General features: G+C 35.7%; 2 protein-coding genes across 4 annotated transcripts; one reads left to right on the forward strand and one right to left on the reverse strand.

Moving 5' to 3' along the window:
* The first annotated feature begins 1,371 nt into the window (after positions 1-1,371).
* Positions 1,372-7,197, forward strand: LOC133723114 (uncharacterized). The gene is made up of 8 exons (XM_062149943.1): positions 1,372-1,496; positions 2,474-2,555; positions 2,757-2,903; positions 3,195-3,275; positions 3,651-3,752; positions 4,301-4,378; positions 4,495-4,632; positions 6,245-7,197. Exons 1-8 carry the CDS (start codon positions 1,372-1,374, stop codon positions 6,530-6,532), a joined length of 1,041 nt encoding a protein of 346 aa, XP_062005927.1. The 3' UTR covers positions 6,533-7,197.
* A 1,709-nt stretch (positions 7,198-8,906) lies between these two features.
* Positions 8,907-14,329, reverse strand: LOC133723587 (DNA-(apurinic or apyrimidinic site) endonuclease, chloroplastic). 3 transcript variants are annotated; one of them, XM_062150451.1, is made up of 12 exons: positions 14,144-14,329; positions 13,928-14,042; positions 13,772-13,845; positions 13,567-13,646; positions 13,190-13,432; positions 12,787-13,094; positions 11,805-11,915; positions 11,190-11,327; positions 11,049-11,096; positions 10,548-10,628; positions 9,630-9,789; positions 8,907-9,292 (listed from the first exon to the last, which is right to left on the reverse strand). In XM_062150451.1, exons 1-12 carry the CDS (start codon positions 14,197-14,199, stop codon positions 9,171-9,173), a joined length of 1,536 nt encoding a protein of 511 aa, XP_062006435.1. In that variant the 5' UTR covers positions 14,200-14,329; the 3' UTR covers positions 8,907-9,170. The 3 variants fall into 3 exon arrangements, with proteins under 3 accessions (XP_062006435.1, XP_062006434.1, XP_062006436.1); XM_062150450.1 differs by having other exon boundaries at positions 13,928-14,060; positions 14,144-14,326; XM_062150452.1 differs by having other exon boundaries at positions 13,928-14,052; positions 14,144-14,303.
* Positions 14,330-16,999: the final 2,670 nt, after the last annotated feature.

Here is a 16,999-nt window from a genome sequence, read left to right on the forward strand (position 1 = left end):
CCATGATAGTTTTCACTCTCAACTACTACATTTCTAATTTACCTACTAAATAGTTATATGTACGTGAGGCTAGAATACCATAAACCTTCAAGCTAAAAAAAAGGCGTATCTTCTACGATCATAGGTACAATATAGTAGAAAACCTAACAAAGAGGATGATACAAAAAAACAATTTTGATTCTAATATAGAGGTGTCATACAAAAAGAAACAAAAAAAATAAACCTCCTATATATCAGATACATACTTGAAATCAAATTAACTAGAAAAAGTGTTCTAATGATCAGGTACCTTATTATATAGGTATAGTATAGAGACTTTCAACCTAATAAACATGGTCAACTTGCGATGATAGAATACCTGAAAGAGGTTGATGTGAAAAATGATTCTAATAAATAGGTTGATATGAAAATTTCTAAAAGTCCAGTCAACTAAACATATGTGTCTAATCTTTAGGTTGTGTATTGAAAAAAAAAATCTATTAGTTGGGTTAAAAACTTTAAACCTCTACCTTTAAGTTAGGTTGAAAGTAATACAAAAAGTTACCTTTAGAATAGAAAGTTTAAATTATCAAAAAGTAAATATCAAATTCACTTAAATCTATATAACCTTTGAATTCAGAAAATTATATAAAGAAAAACTCGATAATTCTAGCAATCATGATGAATTTAATGAAAACTATGATAATAATGGGACAAATAAAAAACATCTACAATTAAAGTATTTAAAAATGACGTTAATCTTACTAGTTGACTTATGTTTGTCAGATTTAAATTATGGCAATTTGTGTAATTCTTTAAAAAATAAAATATAATATTTTATCCTAGTTGACAATAATTGGGTGTAGATTGAAAAGAAATAATAGGTGGGTTTTTTTTTCCATTAGATTTTTTAGGAAGTGAGCTTCTATTCATACCTCCAAAATTAGTATCTAGACCTCCTCCCTTAATAAACCTCCAACTTACTTTTACAAATAACCAATATGCTATCTACACCTCCCTAATTTTCCCATAATACCCATCATCCAATAATATCAATAAAAACCTTTTTTTTTTAGAGTGTTCTATTCATAATTTCATATACCTCCAAAATCGGTAGTTGGACCTCCATCAATTTTTGAACATTTCACAATATTATCTTATTCTTGATATAATTAAGCTAAAAAAAACTCTCAATTGGTAGCTCTCTCTCTCTCTCTCTCTCTCTCTCTATATATATATATATATATATATATATATATATATATCTCCCCCGTTTCATTTTGTTGTATTTTGTAGGCATATGAATCTTTAGAGGCCAAGAGCAGTTCATTGCTTCAACTTCCTAAGATTCCCTCATTCCATAGATTTGCTCGATGGGAACAGTACGCTCCAATGGATGAGTATGATTTTAAGAGAAAGTGGTTTGTTGGTGTTTTTGTTAGAGAATATTGCATATCTGAAATTGACTCGAGGAACTGCAAAGTAAGAAACTGGTCTGTTGATATCTCCGCTGCTTGGTAATGATGAAGACCATAACAAAAATAAAAGGGAAAAAATGGCATGAGGATGACCATTTGTTGATTTCATACCTCTAAAAGGGAAAAGATTTTGTTTAATTTTTTTTTCTTCTCTTTTGTGTCTTTATTGGTAATTTGACATGAGTTGACAAAGTCAATTATCACTTGAAAAAAGAAAGTGGTCCAAATACCAATTTTGGAGATATGAATAGAAGCTCCCTTTTAGGAATTGGGTGTATAATGAATTGTCCCATCAAATATTTGACGCGACTCTCATTTTGGATGGTTAAGACCATCTCCAATGGTTATGTCATTTGCCAGATGGACACGCCAACAACTACTTTTGACATGTTATTTTCCTCCAACCCTTATGTCAAATCTGACATGGAAATAACATATTCACTTGGTCTGTCAAATTTGACAGAGGCAACCTAAATTTTTTTTATTGTTTCTCTCTCCTTCTCCCTCTTTCCTTCTCTTCTCTCTCTCTCTTTCCAGGCTCTCCCTCTCTCTATCGACCAAGCCTTCTTTTTCGACAGTTTAGGTGTAGGTTGTTGTAGAGGTTTTGTGCGGTAATTTGTTTCTTCTATCGAAAAAAAAAAAACACAAGGGTCCGTTAACACACCAAGCTTCATGCCTCTTTTATCTCATTCTTTTGCTTACCAAGAAGCAGTTCTGGTTCAAGAAATAGCAGATATGACTCCAGATTTGATAGTATCAGAAGGCTAACCTACATAGAAAAAGAAGCAAAAACAGTTAAATATCCTACCCCAAGTAAGACTTGGATGCAAATTCCCACACTAGGAAAAGTCAAAAGGTGAATATTTCTAATAAAATGAGATTAAGATTTCAGCATAGCCTAGAAAAAGGGGGACAATGGACATTATATGTAAACAGTTCAAATACTGAGCTGACTAACTGATCTCTACTTCTCGTGAGTTGTTTAGATACTGGTTTTCCTCATGTTAAATGTGCAGCTATGCTGAGAAGAAAAGGTCTTGCAAAGATCTTCTGTTATACCACATTGAACTTTCAAAGAGACAAAACAAGATTAATAAAGTTAAAGAGAAGCAGATACTTGCAGCCAGACCAGGAAGTCAGCTAGCTTTATTTAATTGTATATATATTTTTTATTTTTCATGCAATTGCTGCATTAAATACTAGGGGAAAGAAGAAACTTAACAGGAGAAAGATGATGGATATATACTTCTAGTTGAATTTCTATTCCTTTTGTATTCAAGAACATTTTCAAATTTGCAGGCATTTCATGGTGCATCACGCACCTCTGGATCTGGATCACGCGCCTCTGGATCTGGATCGGCATCACGCGCCTCTGGATCTGGATCACGCGCCTCTTCTTCACGCGCCATCCCTCCGACTAAGGCTGCGGACCAAACTTTTGTTGAGGTAAGATTAATACGTGTTTTGTTTCAGATATTAGCGAGATGAATTGTTGTTGGCAATTATCTATGATATAGAATGAATCCGTAGTTTTTCGATATCATCAATATGTAATTCATCCCATTGGATTTTCAATTATGTATGATATAGAATGAATCCGTAGTTTTCGATATCACCAATTATGTATGATAGAATGAATCCGTAGTTTTCGATATCATCAATATGTAATTCATCCCATTGGAGTTTCAATATCCTAATGTTATGCCTCTTTAATTTTAGTGATCTTATTATTGCCAGGTATCTGGATCACGCGCCTCACTGCCATCTGGATCACAGTCCATCTCTCGGACTAAGGTTGCAGGCCAAACTTTTCTTGAGGTAAGATTAATACGTGTTTTGTTTCAGATATTAGCGAGATGAATTGTTGTTGGCAATTATGTATGATATAGAATGAATCCGCAGTTTTTCGATATCATCAATATGTAATTTCATCCCATTGGATTTTCAATTATGTATGATATAGAATGAATCCGTAGTTTTCGATATCACCAATTATGTATGATAGAATGAATCCGTAGTTTTTCGATATCATCAATATATAATTCATCCCATTGGATTTTCAATTATGTAATGAATCCATAGTTTTCGATATCACCAATTATGTATGATAGAATGAATCCGTAGTTCATCCCATTGGAGTTTCAATATCCTAATGTTATGCCTCTTTAATTTTAGTGATCTTATTATTGTCAGATATCTGGATCACGCGCCTCACTGCCATCTGGATCACGTGCCTCAGGATCTGGATCACGCGCCATCTCTCGGACTAAGGTTGCAGGCCAAACTTTTCTTGAGGTAAGATTAATACGTGTTTTGTTTCAGATATTAGCGAGATGAATTGTTGTTGGCAATTATGTATGATATAGAATGAATCCGCAGTTTTTCGATATCATCAATATGTAATTTCATCCCATTGGATTTTCAATTATGTATGATATAGAATGAATCCGTAGTTTTCGATATCACCAATTATGTATGATAGAATGAATCCGTAGTTTTTCGATATCATCAATATATAATTCATCCCATTGGATTTTCAATTATGTATGATATAGAATGAATCCGTAGTTTTCGATATCACCAATTATGTATGATAGGATATCACCAATTATGTATGATAGAATGAATCCGTAGTTTTTCGATATCATCAATATGTAATTCATCCCATTGGATTTTCAATTATGTATGATATGGAATGAATCCGTAGTTTTCGATATCACCCCAATTATGTATGATAGAATGAATCCGTAGTTTTCGATATCATCAATATGTAATTCATCCCATTGGATTTTCAATATCCTATTGTTATGCCTCTTTAATTTTAGTGATCTTATTATTGTCAGGTTGAGGTTGCCGCTCCTCCGGTCACCGCCCCTCCGGCCGCATATGATCCTCTCGCTCTCTCACTAGAGACAACTGGGGTAAGTTTCACATTAATCTTTTTTTTTTTCTTTAAAGTTGTTTTTGTTTTATTGATATATATATATATATATATATAAGAAATTCACTAAATTAACACGCGTCTTTTGTCTTAAAGCTTCCGCTTCAGATTGCACCGTCCCGTGGGCACTTTTTTTCACAGCTGGTTGTCGCTGAAGATTTCCGGCTGTCATTTCTGAGCATACAGCAGATGAAGACCATCGTATTTTACTACAGCCATATCTTGAGGATAGAGGTATTTATCTGAACACTTATATTCATCAATTGATTAGGTTTTGTTGGTTAATAATTTCAAAATTATAGGAGTTTAGAGTTTGGTTTTCTGTTTTTGGTTTATTTCTGCATGTTTGTGTCGCGCTTGACATTAAGGTCCAAAAGATTAACTTTTGATGCTTAATGTATTACTTATGGAACATGGATAGACATCTAAGCTGTGACTAGCCCTAGGCTTGTAGTTTTTAATTTTCAGCTGTCTGTGGATTGTTGTATAGCCTGTTCTCTGACTAGAAGGCAGACCAGTTGTTCTAAAACTATAGTTCTTTTATATGATGGTTATTTTCTTTGATTTTCATATTACATTTCTTGAGGATAACCACCTCCTTGAGTTGGTAAAGTGTAAATGGTTAAAAATAGTCTCCTGATGATCAAAATTTAATTCCCCAGTGTCCGACCTAGATTTTCTCCTCCTACCCTTAGGAGTACTAGTCTTCGCTCTACTGCTTGTTGGAGTCGCAGATTTATTATCCTTCACATCTTGACTGCAGCAACCTGCCACAGCATCATCTGTCCCTAGTGATTCATTCTTTTGAGCTCCATCGTGATCAGCATCTCTGATACTGGTCTCTGCTTGGTTAGGTTGTTTTCTCATAGCTCGAGGCACAGCCAGACCTGCTTTCACACAATGGCGAGTGTTTTAAAACCATTTGCTTACCTGCTTAGCCATGACTCCAAATTCTTGGGCCAGTCTTGCCTCCGTACTTAGGTCTGGGTATTGATTCTCCTTGAAGGAGGTATAGAGTTACTGAGTTACAGCTTCCCTGAGTCATCTATATGTTGATGTTCTAGCTTGCTCATGAGAGCTTTTAAGCGATTCATTTGGTGAACTGCTGTTCTCTTTAGCACGTGACTTTCGTCAAGGTGTTCTTCTAGGAGTATGCTTATTCTTATCGGGATCATTTTTTATATCTTTGGTGGTTACTTCATTCTTCATGGGTGGGGGTTTTTCTTTTAGTGACCCGGGAGAGACGTGTCCAGTGCCTTTCTTTTCCCTGGTGCAGCAGTTTCATTATTATCTTCATTGTCACTTGTAGGAGTATTTCCATATTCCTCATCATGCGGCTTTTTGTAGTCCAGCCTATCTATATGCCTTTTCCCAGAAACAGCTGTTGAACTATCTTGGCCAGGATCTGACTAATAAAGATGATAGCTTGTCTTTTATAGAATGCCTCTTCTGCCCACGTTTAGAATTTTTTTCACCAGAGCCTCTAAGAAGCTTACTTCCAACAAAGATGGCTGTGGCCCTTCACCATTTTCAAAAGAATTACCATTCTCATCAAGTACAGCTGCGAGATCCTTAGAGTCAGATGTAAAATCAGAGCTTGAACTGTCCTGCTTAAGATCCTCTGTTGTATCATATGACATTGATTATTATTATTATTTTTTATCAGTGTTTTGAGTCTTGGTATTCAATTTTTCATTGCTTTTGTTTTGAATGTCACTTTGTATAGGAACAACTGTTTCAGTTTATGCTCTATTCCTTGGATTGGTTTTGACTGATCAAAGATTAAATACTGTTTGTCTCTTATCCAAGTACTAAGTCTTTCCTTGTTTGATGGTTTCAATGTCAGGGTTATGATTCGAAGAGCCACGCTGTGCTGTCTTCCTTTGTGAGCTGTAGGATGATGCCGAGGATGACGATACAGCAGGAACTTGAGGCTGCACGGAATCGGGTGAGGTTCGATCAAGGGGAGAGATGTAGGGGGACATATGCAGGCCTTTTTCTGACATTGCTGAGGACAGTCGCCCAATTGTGGGTTGAGTTGGAGGCACAGCATTTCAGTTTGTCGAGGGTGCTATCTATCAGGAAGGAGAGTTTGAAGATGTACTGCCAAATATTTGACGCGAGTCTCCTTTAGGATGGTTGACCACCTAGCAAAATATTTCTCGGAGTAGACATTGCATGAGGTTCTCCTAGCAACATAAAGAGAAAAGAAACATAAGGTTCAATGTGTATGTGAGGATACTGGCATGGAGAAAGCTATGGACAACTCTCAGTAGAGCAAACCGAAGTGGATAATTACTCAAAACCACGAGAAACCTGACATTAATTAAAACAGCTCTTACTTATTGCTATGAACCTCAATCAGTACTTATTTTGTTGGATCCCCAAAAGCTTAACATTTTAATATCCTGCGGTTATCAAAACTTACAAAGTGGCAGTCTGATTTCTGAGCAGCAATTAGTGGTGCGGCAATCCCAAAACTTAAAGAGACAAACCTTCTATAGGTGCATTTTCCGGAATTGCAGGTTGTACACCTTCTATAGCTAGTCAGTGACAAACAAGTCCAGTATCAAGTGGTGCTTTTGGTAAAGGAGCTTCCGATCACCTAAATCAAACAAAATATCGAGCATTTACTATAGAACGTACAAAACCAAGTAGAAAGTGCTATTAGTTTACTCACTAGTTCTTGCATCTTCAAAATCCACATCCTTGTCATCGATGTAAGACAAATCCCTATGTCCAACTGCTTTTTTGAAACGCAAGGGGCCTCCAGACACAAAACCATTTAGTGGTTGGTGAAAGAAAAAAAAAAAGCGATTAAAGAGAAATTACATAAGATGAATGCAGTGGCCTATGCAAAAGACCCTTGATAGATATAAGATGCAAAGCATCGCCAGTGAGCTGGTTCTAGTTGAGACCCTAAAGTGAACACAACGTACCTACACAAACATGCTTGCACAAAGCTCTAATTTCTTCAACCAAACGACATTTTGGACCAAAAACATCTAATCTAACTTCATTTGACAAGATTGCATTTTCATTTCGTAGATAAGTAAGTAGGTGTTCTCCTTGGAATAATATGGGAAAACAAACACTGATTCAAGTAAATGAAGTCCAGATTCAAAACTCAAACGGTCTATTTCCTCTAAAGTGAGAAACTTGTGAATTTACTTTAATTTCATAAAATCTGGGCTCTCTGTCAAATCTAAGGGTCATAAAATCGACACATCAATCTTCCACCAATTTTTTGTTTTTCATCTATACCTGAAAAAAAACAATCTGGGAAAGAGTTTGGGATTTCTTGTCTCTGCGTCAAGTTGTTTTAATGTGCAGGGGTCCCTTCTTCATTTTAACTTTGACCTGATTCGATTTATTCAAACACGTAATTTTCAGATTATGGGAAACTCAGACTCAAAGATTGTAGCAGAACTTCGATATCAGCAGTTTGATTCTTTTGTTTTTGACTAGTTGGACAGGCTTATAGTGGAGTTTGATAGATGCACGTAAGGTGTTCGATGAATTGACAAGCTTAATTTTTGCATTGAAATTAAATTTGGTGCAGGTGAACATGGAGTATGGTCTTGACCATTCTATAGGGGAACCTGAAGCTCTAATGCAAGCTGCACAAGAAGTGGCTGAGGGGAAGCAATTGAAAGTTTCATCATATAATGGTAATAGAATCATTTCCAGACTGATTCATTTTGGATGCTATAAGAAACTCAAGTGCTCAAGCCTTCTATCCCGTGGTCTGTAGAAAGTCTGAAACTCAATTTATGGCAAATTAAGGGCTTTCTTTACCCTGAAGAAGACAGAGAAAACGAAGACTGAACTGATTGGCGGGGCTGATGTCTACATGACTGTTTTTCTCCAACACCGTGTCAATGGACAAGTTCTCATCAAAGCTGCAAGAAGCGTTGTGGAGTCTCATAAATCCAAGAGTGGCAACATTTCAGAAGCAGCTCCAGTTATTTAGTGCAGCTGCTCTTTCATTGCCTATTATAGGTTATCTTTAGCTATGAATTATACGAGACAAAAGTAGCTGATTGCCTGCAGTTGCAGTTTGAAGTCCAAACATGGGAAATCTGAACCTTCAGCCCTCTGTTTAGTTTTTGTTTTATTCTTTTTCTGTCAAATTCTTGTTCAGCTGGATTAGGCAGTCTGACGTCCCCTTTAGCTTTAGTTAGTGTCTAGCATTTCCTTTTCGAAATTGATTCTCACAAGCATTGAGCATTGGCAATCCTTTGTTCTTCATAGAAAATGAGCAATTGCCTAAGTCCATCGTAGAAGTCTAGCTTACACTGCTCCAGATAGTTGTTCACTACATCAATCCATAAACGGGATATAATGAAATGTTAAAACTGAAAGGCATGCCTTGACATCAAATGAAATTTCTGAATTTAATACTCTTTCAAACTTCAATACCGCACATAAACAAACTTGAGTGCAACAATACTTCCTCTAGATTCATGAAACTTTTTATTCTCAAAAAAAAAAAAATAAATAAAAAAAAAATAATGAAACTTTTAATAGCAACCACCACACAAATATATAATGACCAATTTGATTGATTTTTTACAGCAGAAAATGGAAGACAATGGCAATCACAACTTACTAAAAGTAATAAAGAACTGACTACGTCAGTCAGTACGTCAAATATAGTATAGTAGATTACAGGTGAAGGATAATACAAAATTTCACCTCGAACCTTGGAGTTCTGATTTGAAGCCATTCACAATGCGCAAAGTTGGTTTTCATGTCATCGTCCTACCCACCTACAGCTTAATTACAAGGCCTATAGGACAATGATCACTACCAATAATATGAGGCAAAATGTACGAGTCATGAACCTTGTCAGCTACAGATTCTGAGACTAGGAAGTAGTCAAGCCGCCACCCTAGATGAAAATCGCAATGACAATATAAAATGTAAAGATGGTAACAAATAAGATAAACCACTTAATATATTTACAGTTGGTTGACATGTCAATTAAGTTTTGATATATAAACCATTGCAAGGAACATCACCTGCAAATGCACTTATACGCAAACATATACAAGAATGCAAAAAATAAGTACGCAAATCATACGTCCACAGATTTTGTGGTCAGGACTGGAAAAACAACACTTGATAGAGAACTATATTAGTTTTACTGAAAATAGGAGTAGCTAATATTAGTTGAAATGAGAATTCTAACTGAAATAATCAAGCTAAGAATACAGATATTACAGTACCTCTGTTAAATTTGCGTCCACCATGTCGATAGCCCCAGTAAGTATAGCCAACAACACCAGGGTGTTGCCTTCTAAATGTATCCACTAATCCTCTGGATAAAAAGTTTGTCCTGAAGGATTGCCGTTCTTCATCTGTAAACCCAGCACTTCTTCTATTTCCCTATAGATGTATTAAGTAAAAGGAACAATATATCAAACTGAGATTGTATGCAAAACCATTGGAGAGGCATAATGCTCCAATTTGCTTATTTTATCGCCCTCATTTTTTCCTTGAAAAAGGTTAAAAGCCATTGCAGGATAAAAAGCCACAATTCAAGATATGGATCATGTGAGACCAGTATAGGACTTGCTAGTATTATGCTGACAAAGAACACTTGGGATTCTAAATTGGCCAGGTTCAATAGTACAGATTTCCTTCTGAAACTTTAAACTAGAACTTTGGCTGAGCTCAATGTATTTGACCGGAGTATAAATGATAAGGGTGAAATCATTTATTAATTTCGTCATATAAATGTTGGTTGAGATTTTCATGGTTTTGCTGTGACAGAGTACTGATCCTAATAACCAATCACTCAAATTTAAAAAAAAAAAATTAAGAAAGTTTGGGATTATGGAAAAACTTTGACACAGGAAAGGTTATAAGATTACACCAACCCTAACATCTTTGTTGCCTCTAGCAAGTGTAAGTGACACATTGCATATAAAAAGTGAACAATGTTACAAAATAGGGTTTTTAGTATTAGCGAGAGTATGTAGGTAAAAGTTCATGGATTGACACAATGTGCAGGAAAAGCTTGGGAAATCAATATTCTTAGTGTTCTGAGGTGACGTCCTATGAATACAACAGGGATACTCTTCCTCAGGCGATCAACCAGGAAGCCAAAAAGATTTATTCACAACAAAATCTGGATAACTTACAGCTGGGTTATAAATGTCTATCTCTTGATGCGCACAGTTCAAATCACCAGTTAAAATTACTGGCTTTGACTTTTCCAGCTCCTGGATATAAATTGAAAGAACCATAAGCACCATACCACCTCATCAAAACCATATAAAATTGTTTCATTTAAGAAAAGGATATTCGAAGAAAGAGCATTTTTTTTCTCCAATAAAAGAAAAAGTAAAACACTTGAAAGAACACAAAATTCAATATGGTGGTTTTGTCATTCAAGGTTACAAGCATTTAGTATATAAATTGTAAATGTTACTACTTAGAGGAGATATGATGATCAACACTACCCCAAAGAGAAAGCAATTTTCTAAAATTTGAAATGAAATATTAAGGTCGAATTTTGTAATAAGATATAGAATATGAAACACAAGAATACTGGTGTATTTAAAAAGCCTTGAGAAAAAAGAATTAAGTTCATCTTATGGACGCCATACTTCAAGAGGTAAAGCAATTAAAACCATACTTACTTTCATGTAATTACTGAGAGATGGATCCCATTCTGTAATCCTGTATGTCTGGAACCGAAAAAGAAAACAATGTTAGCCCAGAAGGCATCCCCCAAATACTATTGCCTGGAATCAGGCTGCAGTATGCTTGACATTACATACCAGTCTCCTCAAACCATCTCCAGAATTAGGAACATATCCACTTATCAGGTAAAATGAATCAAACTCTACTGTTACAATCCGCCCCTCGCTATCATGATCTGACATGCCAAGTCCATAGCTAACTGAAAGTGGCTTTACCTGTTAGACAAAGGCCAATAGTAACTACCAGATTAACAAGAAAAACCAAAATAGAAGGCTTAAATTTCAAATAATGATGTCTACGTAATGAACTGGCACATTTCATTCATAACTCCCTGTAATAACTGGAGCAGCAAACTGAGCTAATCTTGATTATTAACTCTGTTGCTGAACTATAGTAGGACTTTCAGAAACCATTCGCGTCATATTTTCTTCAAGATAATCTTGAGGTAGCCAGAACAAGATTTCATGTATAATTAAACTCATCATATATCAAACCTTTTAATGATAAAAGATGACAGAATCTGTATTTTTGTAAAAATCTTCATGGAAATAAATAGGTGACCAGGGTTTAAGTTACATTAAACAGCCACAACACTCTGCAACACAGGAATAAATGAAGAGAGTAGTGGTAATTAAATGCTAGATGTTCCAGAGATATCAAATTAGCTCGTAAATAAGGAATACAATACATACTCGGGAGATAATCGCAGTTCCCGAGTAACCGAGCTTGGAAACACTACATGTCCAGAAGCTATTCTCATAGCCGTCTATGAGAGACCTCTTCACATCTTCAACATCCTTCTCCTGTACCCAAAGTTAATAAATAAGAGAATGCATAAAATAGAAACTGCAACAGAAAAGGAGAAGAAAAAGGTCATAGAAATAATGGACACTAAACAATAGCAAAACCTTTTTGGCCAATAAACAATAGCAGATTTGGTTTCATACTAGCAGTTACATATCTGAGACCACTAATGGCTTAGAAACTGTCCTTTTAGTTAATTTCAGAACACAAGGTTTATACTTATACAATTTAGCTTGATAGCCTCGATTAGAAAGTAATATTCTGAGTTATTACTGATATTTCAAATTCAGATACTCCGTTATTTAGAATGGACAAATGTTTGAAAATAAAAATATGGGGCAAACACTAACTTCTCAGCCACAAACATACAAACTATTGTCCAAATTTCCTAACAATTTAAATAGAAATTCTTGCTAGTGCTTAGCATGCATAGATATCGCAGTTTGTAGCAATCCAGTACATGCCATTAATACTTTCTACTTTTGAATTCAAGGTCCTATGAATGCCAGTATGGAAGAAACCTCCATTCATGTGATGTACAGAAAAGACACTAAGGAAAATTCTACACCTTCATTTCCTCACAAGTACCCAATTCTACTACTATGCAAAGCTTCTTGAAAATGAATTTTAGGGCTTGCATAGGCCCATAATGTTTAGAAGAAACATATTATACATACATATATATATATACACACACACACATACACACATATATGTATGTGTGTGTGTCACTCAACACTCATCATGCTAAAGGGCATAAAATTTCACAAGCCAAATTGTGGAACGAATTTGTCTATAATGAACAATTATTTAACCTTTAAGAAGCAAATAAACAAATTAAAAAAAAAAACAAAAGAAAGAAATGCATGCCTGCAATTTGGTCTCCTGCAGACATAATACATCAAAATCTTCTCTTTCAGCAAGTTGCAAAGCAGAGAATCCCTCTAACTTCAATAATGCCCTTAAACCATTGACATTCCACGACATAAGCTTCATAAATTTAGTCTCCCTAGTAAGCTGTGAGGGCCTCATGGTTTTAGGATTATAAGGAATCCAATCTTTCTGAGGTTTCTTGTGCGCAAGAACCGTCCATGGTTCAGCTACCTTATCGTCGGTTTTGACGGTAATACTCGCAGCTTTTGAAGATACTTTCCTCCTTGTCCTTGAGAGGTTTCCAACTAGATAGACAACAGTACAAGTACAACCAGTCTAGCTGGATAAGCATATGAAAATACACTCAATTAAGAGAAACTGGTGAAGCATTTTACAGTACCTGAAACTTCATCTGATTCAATTGATAGCTTCTCTTTCTTTACAACCTTATCATCACCATCGACAGTTTTACTCTTAGATGATGACGTTCGCTTATTCCGTTGACGTAATTGAACATCGGAAACAGTGTTGAGATTCTGAACTTGGTCTTCATTAGATAAAGGTTCGGTCTCGGTTTTGGCTGATACAGTTTCAACACAAATGGTGGAGGATACTTGCTGTTCTATTACCTGGGAACTTTCACCTGGAAATGCAAAGAAAATCTAAACATTCAAACTGGAGAAGAACAAGACCAAAAAAAAAAAAAAGTCTAAAATCAATTGTTGTTATTTCATTCCAGTTTTCTAGTTCAGAGCAGCACATGAAAGAAATAGATACCATCTATCTTATTTTCCAGAAAGCACTTCAATGAAGACACAAGCTCGCATTTTCGACCTTTGGCAGAGGCCCCAATATTCCTGACAGGCAAGTCGAGTTTGAAACCATTGTAAAACACTAATCTTTACTACCATTACATGATAAACAACACCATGTACCTATAAATGGTTAATCAATCGATCAAGTCTTAAGAGTTGAATGTTACCTCAGTGTTGTCCTGAGTTGTTCAACTGTCATTGCCTCAATCTTAGAGAGGTCACCTTTCAAACTCTCAATCTCCTAAAAAAGTAGGTTAATCAACCAATCAATCAAAAACCCAATGAAAAGTTACCGACAACAAAAGCATTAGAGATCGAGGTACCTTGATAACAGTGGGGTTTGCTCCCATTGCTGCTTTGAGCGCGGGCTTCTTTGTTGAACTCGAAATGGGTCTCGCTGTTGTTGCTTTTACTCTAAGAACTCCACTTCTAAGATTCCTGGGAGCAACTGTAAAGCTATCAATGTCGGTCAGTCATTGCAACTGTAACTGAAAATGACTATGGAAACAGAAACACGAGGAATCAAAGATATGTGAAACCTGGTGAGATTGAGGAAACTCTTGAACCCTAATTGCAGTGATTGGATTTGATTCATTGCCTGATAGCAACAGCAACGGAAGAAGCGGCAAACACCGAGCACCGGGACATGGTATGATGCTATTGCTAACCAAAACAAAAACAATTAAGATGAAGATATTTTTTTTTTTTTTTTTTGGGCTTCGGATTTCGGAATGTTGGAAAAACACCGTGCAAAATCGTAACACGTGGAGAGCACAGCCCCTTTTATCGGAAGTAGAGGCGGCAAACAGGCCGCGCCGGCCTATTCGTGTTTCGTGTCGTGTTTGGATCGATCTATTTATTATCGTGTCGGGCTCGTACTAATCCATTTACTTAAACATTAAGTCCGGTCCAGTCTATGGCCCGAGCTTATATCGTGCCGGGCCAATAAACAGGTCGCGCTCATGTCATCCCATTATAAAGCACGATTTTAAAATTTTAATTTGAGTAAATAAAAATGATTTTATTGAACTATTTAGAAATTTGAAATAAATAAAGTTCTACAACATTTTTCTTAATTTTAGTTTTTTTTTTAAGATTAGTTTTCTAATAATTTTTATATTGCACTATAAGAAAGAAAGGAAAAAATAACTCAAAAGTTTTTTTTTTTTTTTAGTATATTATTGTGAGAGCTAACCCTTCGTGTTTTTGCAACTACGTTCGTCCGGCGGTGCGCGACTTCTAGGCGGGCCTCTGGCTTTGCGGATGCCTGTGACTGCTGCCGGACAGGTCATTCGATGGTTGGGTTCATGATCACATTTCTTAGAGTGTTTCTTATTTGGAATCTTGGCAGGATGGGCTGCGGCGGTGTTTTCTGTGCGACTACCTGAAGCACAAAAGTCGGACTATTCTAATCTAGAGGTTGCGGCGCTTGGAAGACGAGATCTTGCAGCGCTTGGAGGACAAGATTCTTGGTCTGCATCTTTCATGCGACGGTGGTCGGCAGTAGCAACATCTGGGATCGATGCGGGTCGACAGCAACGTGTGTGGTAGTGGCGTGGCGTGGCAGCTGATCGTATGTTGTGGCCTCTGGATGTAGGAGTTTGGTGCACTGGGCCTGGTTTGGGCCGACCTGCTAAGGTTTTGAGGACATTCTTTGGGCTGCTCTCTTTTGGGCTTGAGTGAATGGGGCATGTGTTTTGTTTTAGGCCTACTCTATGTTAGTAATTAGTTTACTTTCAATAATTCCCTAAGGTTTTTTAGGGACCAATGCACTTGTGCTTCTAGCAGATCATTTGGAGTAGTACCGAAAGAAGATTCATGCTATTTCGATGTATTCAATGTCAAATGAGTGTCCTAGTTTCTACATACCACTGTGGGTACTAGCACAACCTCTTGCCTACCCCTAATTGATAGCAGGAGTACATATGTCTAGTCAGCTTAGGAGTTTATATGGATTTTGTGGGCTCATTTTTGATAACATGTCACCATGTGATAGAATGAGTGGGTCTTACTATTACAAATCTATTAAAAATAAAGCATGTCCAGTCAGCTTAGGATTCAAATTTGCTCACCACTTTTATTTTGTGGTGATATCACCACCCTATTAAAACTTACCACGTCATATAGAATTAATTGAAATTATTTTTTAATAAAACATCATGATTAACCATAATTGTGTTTTATAACACATGACAGTTTTGTATTGAATGGTGCTATCACCACCAAAGTATTGGTGGTGAGCAAGTATGGATTTTGTGGGCTCCTCTTTGATAACATGTCACCTTGTGATTGAATGAGTGGGTCATACTATTAAAAATTTATTAAAAACAAAGTTTTCTAACAAACGACCCTATTACTCGAATTCATAACCTCTAGAATAAAACTCGCACAACAAACCACCATGCTAATCTTGCATTATTATAAATTATCCTCAGTTTTTATCTTTATATCATGTTCCTTGAATTTTCTCTTCGTCAAACTATATCTCTTAATTTTTTTTTTTGGATCAGATAAATAACTCAAATGCTATAACTAGTTTTTCATTAGTCAAACTCACAACCTTCCACTTACGAAGATGAGATTATGTCACTAGACCAAATGGTACTGGGCATATCTCTTAAAATTTCAAACAAAAATTCATTAACCATTTTTTATTTTATGATTAGATCAAAAGGAGAAATAAAATATTTTTTTTGAAAGGAAAATATTTAATTTTTTAGCAATAGATAAAATATTCATTAACTTAGGTTTGTTTTCGGCTCAATTAAAACTCGAATTTATCTTCATCAAAAGTACTTAGAAACAAAACAAAATAAAAAAATTAATGATGCAATTTTTGAAGTACTCGAGTCTATTCAAGGGATATAGTAGTAATATAAAAACTAAGGTTAACCGAATATCATAAATAAATATTTTTTATTTGGTTTTATAAGGAATATAGTCTAAATATAAAATCTGAGTAAAAATTAAAATATTGTGAGGTTAGTGGTGGTGGTTTGTTGTTTGACTTGTATCATTGTATGTAAGAGGTTGTGGGTTCAAGTTAAGGTTGGGTTATTTGTTAAAAATCATTTTATTTGATATATTTCTAATAGTGGGACCCACTCCTAAACTGACTACGCATGCCACCTCAACATCATATCATAAAACATATGCCCCACATGAGCCACATCAATGAGTTAACTGACTTACTTAACGGAAGACTATTAGATCAAAATTGAAAGTGCATAGGTGTTTTTTATTAAATTAGAAGGGGTCTTTCTAAATGTACCCAGCAAATTTCTATGTAGACCCAGCAAATTTATTTGTTTATAAATATTTTTAATTAAACCACCTAATTTCCCAAACTGCCTTTATCTTGTACCCAGCAAAGAAGAACCACCAATAGAAGAGAG

This window comes from Rosa rugosa, chromosome 7 (assembly GCF_958449725.1).
Source record: "Rosa rugosa chromosome 7, drRosRugo1.1, whole genome shotgun sequence".
Taxonomy (NCBI): domain Eukaryota; kingdom Viridiplantae; phylum Streptophyta; class Magnoliopsida; order Rosales; family Rosaceae; genus Rosa; species Rosa rugosa.